The sequence below is a fragment of the Mirounga angustirostris genome, unplaced genomic scaffold (genome assembly GCF_029215605.1).
Source record: "Mirounga angustirostris isolate CCGP_5_RB_7025 unplaced genomic scaffold, mMirAng1.0.hap1 SCAF_11, whole genome shotgun sequence".
Lineage (NCBI taxonomy): Eukaryota > Metazoa > Chordata > Mammalia > Carnivora > Phocidae > Mirounga > Mirounga angustirostris.
Window position 1 is genome coordinate 49,784,955 of NW_026991719.1, and position 13,032 is coordinate 49,797,986.

The 13,032-nt window shown below is 37.2% G+C and overlaps 1 protein-coding gene across 3 annotated transcripts in view; it reads right to left on the minus strand.

Annotated features, from left to right (window-relative positions):
* Window positions 1-13,032, minus strand: part of ARHGEF9 (Cdc42 guanine nucleotide exchange factor 9) — a 242,054-nt gene that overhangs the window by 19,604 nt on the left and 209,418 nt on the right. For all 3 annotated transcript variants that reach the window (XM_064574140.1, XM_054508226.2, XM_064574141.1), the window contains one exon: window positions 566-634. In XM_064574140.1, the coding sequence (XP_064430210.1) occupies window positions 566-634 (69 nt within the window). The remainder of the gene's footprint in view (window positions 1-565; window positions 635-13,032) is intronic.

Consider the following 13,032-nt stretch of genomic DNA (forward strand, 5'->3'; position numbering starts at 1 on the left):
GTCAGACAACCGACTGAGCCAACAGGCACCCCTATTTTCCTTTTTTAAGTACTTTAGTTTATGGTTCAGAGAAAGAGAATAAATATCTGAATCTTCTGTCTTGGTTCAGTTTGAAGTTCTCTATTCTGATTTGAGACTCCTAACCTTGAAAATGTCCCCAAACAAATGAAAGAAAATTATATACATATTCCAAATATACTTATTAATAAAAATTACATGTTATTATTATCTATCTCTCTCTAAATTGTGAATAAAGTTTAGTTTTTCTCTCTCTTTTACTTATGTAAAAATGAAAAGAAATAGAAATTCTATTTTTTCTTGTACCCAAAGAACTATTTTTGGACATAAATACCTTACACTATTTACTCCTAAGCCTTATGTCTTTAAGACCATTTGCCACTTGTCATCAGGGACACCTGGAAACCCAGACACTCCCCATCACCCCAAGTGAACTTCAGCCTAGAAACAAGCCTGGGGATATACAATCACATGGTTTATGGCTTCCCAGTCTCACAAAGAGAGTAAGTGGGGCTGCTGGGGTGGCAGTGGTTAAAGGCAGCTTTACCTTTTTGTTTAGGGACTTTTCTCACAGTCATTGCAGCCTGCCTCTTCTGGTTTTCAGAAATTTCAAAGCCTATAACATAAAAATACATGACTGTTATAAAAAACATAGACCTTTCTTAAATGTACAAATTAGTACAACTTTTCTGAAGGAGTAATTTTGGCAAGATATATCAAAAGTCTTGAAAAGCAAATAAATAAATGGTGAGAACTTGAACAAATATTTAGCTATAACAATGCATTTCATAGTATACAGGGGCAAAAAAAAATGAGAACATGAGTTAAGAGGCTGTTAAATGAAGAACGGATGAATAAAGTATGGTGTGAAATGGAAAAATATTTCACAACCAAAAGCAAAAACATAGACAAGGAAATAATGAGTCAAAGGATAAGAGATTATAATAAGAAAAATTTTTAAAGAAAAGTTTCAAAAGGAAGAAAAAATCAAATAGCAAAAAGTAATAAAGTAACAGAAATGTCTATTCAAGTCCTTTGTCCATTTTTAAAATTATTTGATATTTTGCTATTGAGTTGTAAGAGTTCCTTATATATTTTGGAAATTGACCTCCTATCATATACAGCATTTGCAAATATTTTCTCTGATGCCATAGGTTGCCTTTTCATTCTGTTCCTTTGCTGTGCAAAATAATTTTATTTTGCTGTAGTTTTGCTTTGTTGACTGTGCTTCTGGTGTCATATCCAAAAAAATCATTGCCAAGATCAATGCCAAGAAGCTCTTTCCCTATGTTTTCTTCTAGGAGTTTCACAGTTTTGGGTCATACAATTAGGTCTTTGATACATTTTGAGTTAATTTTCATTTATGGTGTAAGATAGGAATTCAATTTCATTCTTTTGCCTGTGGATATCCAGTTTTCCCAGCACAATTTATTGAAGAAACCATCCTTTCCCAATTGTGCATTCTTGGTACTACTGTCAAACATATGTTGACTGTATATGTGTGGGTTTATTTCTAGGCTCTCTATCCTATTCCATTGGTCTATATCCTGTCTTTATGCCAGTACCATAGTGTTTTAATTAATGTAGCTTTGTAATATATTTTGACATGATACCTCCAGCTTTGTTCTCCTCTCTCAAATATCTTTAGCTATATGATGGGTCTTTTGTGGTTCCACATGAATTTTAGGATTGTTATTTCTATTTCAGTAAAAAAAAAAAATACCACTGGAGTTTTGATAAGATCACATTAAATCTATTGCTGGCATTGGGTAAAATGGACATTTTAACAATATTAAGTCTATTTATTTATGTGTTCTTTAATTTCTTTCAGCAAGGTTTTATAGTTTTTGGTGTACAAGTCTTTCACTTCCTTGGTTAAGTTTATTCCTAAATATAATCACATCCATTTTGATATGATTATAATTGGGACTGTTTGCTTAATTTCTTTTTCAGATAGTTCATTGTTAGTGTATAGAAACACAATTGATTTTTGTACATTGATTTTGTACCCATCAACTCTACTGAATTCATTTATTAAATATAGAAGTTTTTTCTGAGGAGTCTTTAAGGTTTTCTATATATAAAATAATGTCATCTACAAACAGAAATAATTTTACTTCTTCCTCTCCCATTTAGATGCTTTTTATTTTTTTCTTGCCTAATTTTCTCTGGCTGGGACTTCCACTACTATGTCGAATAGAAGTGGTGAAAATGGGCATCCTTTTCTTGTCTTCGATCTAAGAGGAAAAGCTTTCAGTTTTTCCCCCTTGAGTATGATGTTAGCCATGGGCCTTTGGATATATGGCCTTTATTATGTTCAGGTAAATTCCTTCTATACAGAGTTTGTTGTGAGTCTTTTTTTATCAGGAAAGAAGGATAAATTATGTCAAATATTTTTCCTACATCTATAGATATGATGATGTGATTTCTATATTTAATTTAATTATATCACATTAATTAATTTGCATATGTTAAGCCATCATTGCAACCCAGGGACAAATCCGACTTGGTCATTGTGTGTGATCCTTTTATTATGCTGCTGAATTCTGTTTGTTGCTGTTTTATCAAAGATTGTTTCATGTGTGTTCATTGGGGATATTGGTCTTTAGTTTTTTGTTGCTTTTTGTTGTTGTTGTTGTTGTTGTTTTGTTTTTGTACTGGAAGACTTAATATTGTTAAAATATCCATTGTGCTGAAGGTCATCTACAAATTCAAAGCAATCCTATCAAGACTCTAGTTCCATTTATGCAAGATATGCATAAGTTCTATAGATCTGCTGTATAACACTGAACCCACAATTAATATTGCTATATTATGCACTTAAAAATGTGTTAAGAGCATAGAGCTCATGGTGTTTTTACCACTTAAAAAAACAGGGTAGAGGTCTCCCCACAAAGGAGAAGAAATTCTGCCTCAGCTTTAGCCCATGTATGTGGAGTCCCATCCTTCTCATGATCTTCCTGCCTATAGATGACAGCTTTGGACTACGCCCATGAGTTTGAGTCTGCTCATGATCTTGCATTCTGATTGTCTGCTCCACAGATACTGGAGTTGCTTAGCCAGGTTTTGTAATCACATAAGCCAATTCCTAGAATAAATCTCTTAATAATGCATCTCCTATGAGTTATGCTTCTCAGGTTGAACCCTGACTGATAGAAGGAGTTATAGTTAGATTCTATATTCCTCACTTGGAGAGTTACTTGTGATAAATTAAGTTAAAAAAAAACAAGTTACAGAGTAATATGTTTGGTATAATTTTTGTAAGTAAAAAAAGTTTTTAAAAAGTCTTATCTGTATATATGCTTATATGAACATAAGTATGGAAATAGGCACACCACACTTATACTGATTATCTCACATAGCATAAGAGTGATAGAGAAGGGAAAATAATGCTAAATTTTATTAAATTTTGTTATGTGTTTAAATGGTTATTAAGGCCATGTATTCATTTTACCATTAAAAGTGAAAATTTAAAAAAACCAGAAAATTATGACAAATTTATAAGACAGCCATAAAATAATGATTAAAAATATTAAGTGAGCACTGGAGAGGAAAGATGGCAGAGGAGTAGGGGAACCCATTTCAACGGGTCCCCTGAATTTAGCTGGATATCTACCACACCATCCTGAACACCACAAAATCAGCCTGAGATGTAAGAATATATATCTGGATCTCTACAAGCAGAAAAACACCGCCTGTCACCAGGTAGGATGGGTGGAGTCATGAATCTTCAGGTAGCTATTGGAAGATAAACAGAAGGGGGAGTGAACTTCCATAAGTTGGCTCCCGGAAAGTGATATAACACTGGAGTGCAAAAGCGTCCTGCTGGGGACCAGGAAAAAACTCACAGAGCGCTAGTGGCCTCGAAAGGGCCTTAGAGCAGGACCCAGATAGGATCCAGGAGATGTGGGTTGCACGGTCGCTCACGGTTTTAGAAGCACAAAGGGCAGGAACATGACCAGGCACCTGGGACGACCTCTGAGAGAATCACTGTGGGCACGCACCACAGGAGGTTGCAGTTTTCAGTGGTGCATACAGAAATGGAGACTGTGTCCCAGGAGGGTTTAGTGAAGAGCGCAGACTTTGATTTCTCCACTCTGGGACAGAGGTTTGGGTGCGGCCATTTTTGCTCTGACTCTTAGAAGAGGTACAGAAAGCCTCCAGAGAACAAAAGCTCAAAAAACTGGTTTCCACTGAGCCAAGCACCCTTGGAGAGGGGGCAGGGCAACTCTGCCCAAGCAGGGTTGCCTGAGAAACAGCACTGCAGGACTCTCCCCAAGAAGACAGGCTGGAAGAACAAGAGGACAACCCAATGGTCCCCATAAGACTGTAAAATCCCAACACCAGGGGAAAATAGTATTTTGAGCTCCAGGGTTTGCCTCACGGCTTGTTTATTTTTCAGATACAACTCTCTTTTTCTTTTTATTCTTTCCCTTAGCTTCTTCTTTGTTTTTTTCTTTTCACATTTTTCTCATTTCAACTAGATGTTTAATATACCAACTTAGATTTCATGGTAACTTTTAACTTGTACTTTTTCACACCTATATTTTTTATAGATATATGCTTCATTGTAGTCCTTTTTTCCCTATTCATTCATTCATTCATTACCTGTAGATGTGTGTGTGTGTCTGTATATATATATACAGACACACAAGTTATACTTACCCTGTAATTTTGGGAAGTAGTATGTTCTCTAACAAACAGACCGAAATACACCCAGGAACAACTGAAAAACCTTAATTTGTCCACACTGAGAGATTATATCCCCCTTTCCCCTCAACCCTTTTTGGAATTTTTTTTTTTTAATTTTATAAGTTTTACTCTTGTGTTTCATATTGGCTATGTCTTTTTAGTGGTGGCTTCTGACTGCTCCATATTCTCCAAGGGTGCATCTTGCTTGGGTCGTGGTTGATATTTTGGAATCTGTACATTCGTTCAACCATCCCTCAACAGAATGACTAGGATGAGGAATTCACAACAAAGAAAAGAACCAGAGACAATGGCCTCTGCCACAGATCTAACGGATATGGACAGAAGCAAGATGTCAGAGGTAGACTTTGGGGTAGCAATTATGAAGTCAATAGCTAGGCTTGAAAAAAGCATTAGTGACAATATAAAATCTCTAAGGGCAGAAATGAGATCTAATCAGGCCGAAAGTAAAAATGCTGTGAATGAGATGCAGTCTAAACTGGATACTCTAACAGGCAGGGTAAATAAGGCAGAAGAACGAAATAGTGATCTAGAAGATAGGCTGATAGAAAGGAAGGAAGATGAGGAGGATAGGGATAAGCAACTAGAAGCCCATGAGATAAGAATTAGAGAGATCAATGATGCCATGAAATGATCCAATGTCAGAATTATTGGGATCCCTGAGGGGGTGGAGAGAGAGGACTAGAAGGTATATTTGAGCAATTCATAGCTGAAAACTACCCTAACCTGGGGAAGGAAACAAGCATTCAAGTCCAAGAGGCAGAGAGGACCCCTCCCAAGATCAATAAATATAGACCAACGCCCCAGCATATAATACTGAAACTTGCAAATCTTAGAGCCAAGGTAGCTATGCTGAGAGCAGCCAGGGGAAAGAGATTTCTTAAGTACAGAGGGAGGAACATCAGAATAACGTCAAACCTGTCCACAGAGACCTGGCAAGCCAAAAAGGGTTGGCAAGGCATATTCAGGGTAATAAATGAGAAGAACATGCAGCCCAGAACACTTTATTCAGCAAGGCTGTACTTCAAAATGGACAGAGAGACAAAGAGCTTCCAAGAATGGCAGAAACTGAAAGAATATGTGACCAAGCCAGCCCTGCATGAAATATTAAGGGGGTGTTCTATAAAAGAAGAAAGACCCCAAGAGTAATATAGACCAGAAATTTACAGAGACAATCTATAGAAACAGGGACTTTACAGGCAATATGATGGCAGTAAATTAGTATCTTTCAAAATTAGTATCTTTCACTCCCAACGTGAATGGCCTAAATGTTCCCATGAAACGGCACAGTGTTGCAGATTGGATAAAAAAGACAGGATCCATCCATATGCTGATTACAAGAGACTCATTTTGAACCTAAAGAAACCTCCAGATGGAAAGTGAGAGGATGGAGGACCATTTATCATGCCAATGGACCTCAAAAGAAAGCTGGGGTAGCAATTCTCATATCAGACAGATTTTAACCAAAGGCTGTAGTAAGAGATATAGAGGGGCACTATATCATACTTAAAGGGTTTTTCCAACAAGAAAATCTAACAATGATAAATATCTATGCCTTCAACATGGGAGCAGCCAACTACATAAGCCAACTGTTAACCAAAATAAAGAATCATATTGATAATAATACATTAATAGTAGGAGACATCAATGCTCCACTGTCAGCAATGGACAAATCATCTAAGCAGAAGATCAACAAAGGAACAAGAGCTTTGAAGGAAATATTGGACTAGATGTTCTTTGTAGATATACAAAGAACATTCCATCCTAAAAGAACAGAATACTCATTCTTCTTGAGTGTACACAGAACTTTCTCCAGAATAGATCACATACTGGGTCACAAATCAGGTCTGAACTGATACCAAAAGATTGAGATTATTCCCTGCATATTTTCAGACCACAATGCATTGAAATGGGAACTCAACCACAAGGAAAAATTTGAAAGGAACACAAACACGTAGAGGTTAAAAAGCATCGTGCTAAAGAATGAATGGGTCAACCAGGAAATTAAAGAACTTAAACAAATCATGCAAACCAATGCAAATGAAAACACATTGGTCCAAAACCTATGGGATAATGCAAAGGTGGTCCTTAGAGGGACATAGCATAGCCATCCAAGGCTCTCTCAAAAAGTTAGAAAAATCAAATGCACAAGCTAACCTTATAGCTAAAGGATCTGGAGAAAGAACAGCAAATAAAGCCTAGACCAAGCAGAAGAGAAATAATAAAGATTAGAGCAGAAACCAATGAAATAGAAACTAGAAGAACAATAGAACAGATCAATGAAACTAGAAGATGTTTCTTTGAAAGAATTAAAGTTGATAAACCTCTGGCCAGACTTATCCAAAAGAAAAGAGAAAGGACCCAAATTAATAAAACCATGAATGAAAGTGGAGAGATCACGACCAATACCAAGGAAATAGAGACAATTATTAGAACTTACTACCAGCAGCTATATGCCAACAAACTAGGCCATCTGGAAGAAATGGATGCATTCCTGGAAACTTATCAACCACCAAGCCTGAAACAGGAAGAAATAGACAATCTGAACAGACCAATAACCAGTAAGGAAATTGAAGCAGTAATGAAAAACCTCTGAAAAAACAAGAGTCAAGGGCCAGATGGCTTCCCAGGGGAATTTGACCAAACATTTAAATAAGAAATCATGTCTATTCTACTGAACCTGTTCCAAAAAATAGAAATGGAAGGAAAACATCCAAACTCATTCTATGAGGCCAGCATTACCCTGATCCCCAAACCAGGCAAAGACCCCATCAAAAAGAATTACAGACCAATATCCTCGATGAACATGGATGTCAAAATACTCAACAAGATCCTAGCCAATAGCATCCAAGAGTACATTAAAAGAATTATCCATCACGACCAGGTAGCATTTATTCCTTGGATGCAAGGGTGGTTCAACATTCACAAAACAATCAGCGTGATAGAGCACATTAATAAAAGAAAAGACAAGTACCATATGATCCTCTCAATTGATGTATAAAAAGGATTTGACAAAATACAGAATCCTTTCCTGATTAAAAGACTTCAGAGTGTAGGGATAGAGGGAACATTCCTCAGTTTCATAAAAATGTATGAAAAGCCTAAACTGAACATCATTCTCAATGAGGAAAAGCTGAGAGCTTTGCCTTAAGGTCAGGAACACAGCAGGGATGCCCACTCTCACCACTATTGCTCAATGTAGTACTAGAAGTCCTAGCATCAGCAATCAGAAAATAAAAAGAAATAAAAGGCATTCAAATTGGCAAAGAAGAAGTCCAAATCTCTCTTCACAGATGACACCATACTTTATATGGAAAACCCAAAAGACTCTACCCGCAAATTGCTAGAACTCATACAGCAATTCAGCAATATGGCAGGATACAAAAATCAATGCACAGATATCAGTTGCTTTTTGATACATTAACAATGTAAGTGTAGAAAGACAAATTAAGGAATTGATTCCATTTACAATAGCACCAAAAACCATAAGATACCTAGCAATAAACCTAACCAAAGAGGTAAAGCATCTGTACTCTAGAAACTACAGAACACTTATGAAAGAAATTGAGGAAGGCACAAAAACATGGAAAAACATTCCACACTCATGGACTGGAAGAACATTGTTAAAATGTCTATGCTGCATAGAGCAATCTACATTTTCAATGCTATCCATATCAAAATACCATTGGCATTTTTCAAAGGCTGGAACAAACAATCCTAAAATTTGTATGGAATCAGAAAAGACCCTGAATCACCAAGGAATGTTGAAAAAGAAAAACAAACCTGGGGGCATCATGTTACTTGACTTCATGCTATATTACAAAGCTATGATCACCAAGACACCATGGTATTGGCACAAAAACAGACATATAGATCAATGGAACAGACTGGAGACTCCAGAAATGGACCCTCAACTCTATGGTCAACTAATCTTTGTGAAATAGGAAAAAATATCCAATGCAAAAAAGACAGTCTCTTTAATAAGTGGTGCTGGGAAAATTGGACAGCCACATGCAGAAGAATGAAACTGGACTATTGTCTCATACCATCCACAAAGATAAACTCCAAATGGATGAAAGACCTCAATGTGAGACAGGAATCCATCAAAATCCTAGAGGAGAACATAGGCAGTAACCTCTTTGACACGGGCCACAGCAACTTCTTTCAAGACACGTCTCCAAAGGCAAGGGAAACAAAAGCAAAAATGAACTTTTGGGACTTCATAGAAATAAAAAGCTTGTGTTCAGCAAAAGAAACAGTCAATAAAACTAAGAGGCAACCCACAGAATGGGAAAAGATACTTGCAAATTACCTTACAGATAAAGGGCTGATATCCAAGATCTATAAAGAACTTCTCAAACTCAACACCCAAAAAACAAATAATCCAGTCAAAAAATGGGCAGAATACATGAACAGACACTTCTCAAAGAAGAAATACAAATGGCTAACAGACATATGAAAAAATGTTCAATATCACTAGCCATCAAGGAAATTCAAATCAAAACCACAATGAGATACCATCTTTCACCAGCTAGAATGGCAAAAATTAACAAGGCAGGAAACAACAAATGTTTGCAAGAAGGTGGAGAAAGGGGAATCCTCTTACACTGTTGATGGAAAGGCAAACTGGTACAGCCACTTTGGAAAACAGTATGGAGTTTCCTCAAGATGTTAAATATGCAGCTACCCAATGATGCAGCAATTGCACTACTAGGTATTCACCCCAAAGATACACATGTAGTGAAAAGAACGGCCACCTGCATCCCAATGTTCATAGCAGCAATGTCCACTATAGCCAAACTGTGGAAGGAGCTGAGATGCTCTTCCAAAGATGAATGGATAAAGAAGATGTGGTACATATATACAATGTAATGTTTCTCAGCCATCAGAAAGGATGAATACCCACCATTCACACTGACATGAATGGAACTGGAGGGGATTATGCTAAGTGAAATAAGTCAAGCAGAGAAAGACAATTATCATATGGTTTCACTCATATGTGGAACATAAGGCATAGCACAGAAGAGCTTAGGAGAAGGGAGGGAACCTATAGGGGGGAATCAGAGGGGGATACAAATCATGAGGGACTATGGACTCCGGGAAATAAACTGAGGGTTTCATAGGGGAGGGGCATAGGGTGATGGGGTCGCCAGGTGATGTGTATTAATGAGGGCATGTGTTGGGGTGAGCACTGGGTGTTTTAGGCAACTAATGAATCATTGAACACTATATCAAAAACTAATGATGTAATATATGGTGGCTAACTGAACATAATTAAAAAAATATTAAGTGATTTAGGGTATATAAATGCAATTGACATCTGTGCAATGATTTTATATCCTGCCCCTTTGCTGAATTCCTGTATGAGTTCTAGCAATTTTTTTGTGGAGTCTTTTGGGTTTTCTACATAGAGTACCATAAGTTTGACTTCTTTTTTGCCAATTTGGATGCCTTTTATTTCTTTATGTTTTCTGATTGCTGAGGCTAGGACTTCCAGTACTCTGCTGAACAGCAGTGGTGAGAGTGGACATCCCTTTCATGTTCCTGACCTTAGGGGAAAGCGCTCATTTTTTTCCCCAATGAGGATGATATTGACTTTTCTTCATAAATGGCTTTTATGATATTGAGGTATTTTCCCTCTATCCCTACCCTGTAGAGAGTTTTAATCAAGAAAGGATACTGGAGTGGTGGGGGTTGTGAGGGATGGGGTGGGTGGGTGATAGACATTGTGGAGGGTATGTGCTATGGTGAGCACTGTGAATTGTGTAAGACTGTTGAATCACAGACCTGTACCTCTGAAACAAATAATACATTATATGTTGAAGAAGAAGAAGAAGAAGAAGAAGAAGAAGAAGAAGAAGAAGAAGAAGAAGAAGAAGAAGAAGAAGAAGAAGAAGAAGAAGAAGATAGCAGGAGGGGAAGAATGAAGGGGGGAAATCGGAGGGGCAGACGAACCATGAGAGACTATGGACTCCGAGAAACAAACTGAGGGTTCTAGAGGGGAGGGGGCTGGGGGGATGGGTTAGCCTGGTGATGGGTATTAAAAAGAGCACATATTGAATGGAGCACTGGGTGTTATATATAAACAATGAATCATGGAACACTACATCAAGAACTAATGATGTAATGTATGGGGATTAACATAACATAATAATAAAAATAAATAAAAAAAAGAAGATACTGTATTTTGTCAAATGCTCTTTCTGTATCAATTGAGAGGATCATATGGTTCTTGTCTTTACTTCTATTAATGTGGTATATCACACTGATTGATAGGCAGATGTTGAACCACCGCTGCAACCCAGGAGTAAATCCCACTTGGTCATGGTGAATAATCCTTTTAATGTACTGTTGGATCCTATCAGGTACTATATCTTGGTGAGAATTTTGGCATCCATGTTCATCAGGGATATTGTTCTGTAATTCTCATTTTTCAGAAGAAAGAGTAATTAAAGAATTGATCCCATTTACAATTGCACCAAAACCCAAAAGATACCTGGGAATAAACCTAACCAAAGAGATAAGGATGTGTACTCTGAAAACTATAGAACACTTATGAAAGAAATTGAGGAAGACATAAAGAAATGAAAAAAAAAAAAAAACATTCCATGCTCATGGATTGGAAGAACATGCCTATGCTATCCAAAGCAATCTAAACATCCAAAGCAATCCCCATCAAAATACCATCAGTAATTTTCACAGAGCTATAACAAACAATCCTAAAAATTGTATGGAACCAGAAAAGACTCCAAATATCCAAAGGAATGTCGAAAAAGAAAACCAAAGCTGGTGACAACCAATTCCAGACTTCAAGCTATATTACAAAGCTATAATCATCAAATCAGTATGGTACTGGCACAAAAACAGACACATAGATCTATGGCACAGAATAAAGAACCCAGAAATGGACCCTCAACTCTAAGGTCAACTAATCTTCAACAAAGCGGGAAAGACTATCCAATGGAAAAAGAACAGTCTTTACAACAAATGGTGTTGGGAAAATTGGACAGCCACATGCAGAAGAATGAAACTGGACCATTTTTTTACACCATACACAAAACAAACACAAAATGGATGAATGACCTAAATGTGAGACAGGAATCCATCAAAATCCTATAGGAGAACACAGGCAGCAACCTCTTTGACATCAGCCATAGCAACTTCTTGCTAGAGATGTCTTCAAAGCCAAGGGAAACAAAAGCACAAATGACCTCTTGGGACTTCATCAAGATAAAAACCTTCTGGGCGCCTGGGTGGCTCAGATGGTTGAGCGTCTGCCTTCGGCTCAGGTCATGATCCCAGGGTCCTGGGATTGAGTCCCGCATTGGGCTCTCTGCTCCTTGGGAGCCTGCTTCTCCCTCTGCCTCTCTGTCTCTCATGAATAAGTAAATAAAATTTTAAAAAAAATTAAATTAAATTAAAAAAAAGATAAAAACCTTCTGCACAGCAAAGGAAACAGTTGATAAAACCAAAGACAACCTACAGAATGGGAGAAGATATTTGCAAATGTCTTATCAGATAAAGAGCTTGTATCCACGATCTATAAAGAAGTTATTAAACTCAACACCCAGAAAACAAAAAATCTAGCTAAGAAATGGGCAGAAGACATGAACAGACATGTCTCCAAAGAAGACATACAAATGGTCAAAAGACACATGAAAAAATGCTGCATATCCCTTGGCATCAGGGAAATTCAAATCAATACCACAATGAGATACCATATCACACCAGTCAGATTGGTAAAATTAACAACTGAGGAAGCAACAAATGTTGGTGAGAAGGTGGAGAAAGGGGAACCTTCTTACACTGTTGGTGGGAATGCAAGCTGGTACAGCCATTCTGGGAAACTATATAGAGGTTCCTCAAGAAGTTAAAAATAGAACTACCTTACAACCTAGCAATTGCACTACTAGATATTTATCCAAAAGATATAAATTTAGTGATTTGAAGGGGCACCCCAATGTTCATAGCAGCAATGTCCACAATAGTCCAACTATGGAAAGAGCCCAAATGTCCATCAACACATGAATGGATAAAGAAGATGTGGTATGTATGTATGTATAAATGATATGGATGGAAATAGAGGATATTATTGTAAGTGAAATATGTCAGTCAGAGGAAGACAAATACATATGATTTCACTCATATGTGGAATTTACAAAACAAAACAGATGAACATAGGGGAAGGGAGGGAAACATAAAATGAGATGAAATTAGAGAGGGAGACAAACCATAAGAGATCCTTAATTATAGGAAACAATCTGAGGATGGGGGGATGGGGTAACAGGGTGATGGGCATTAAGG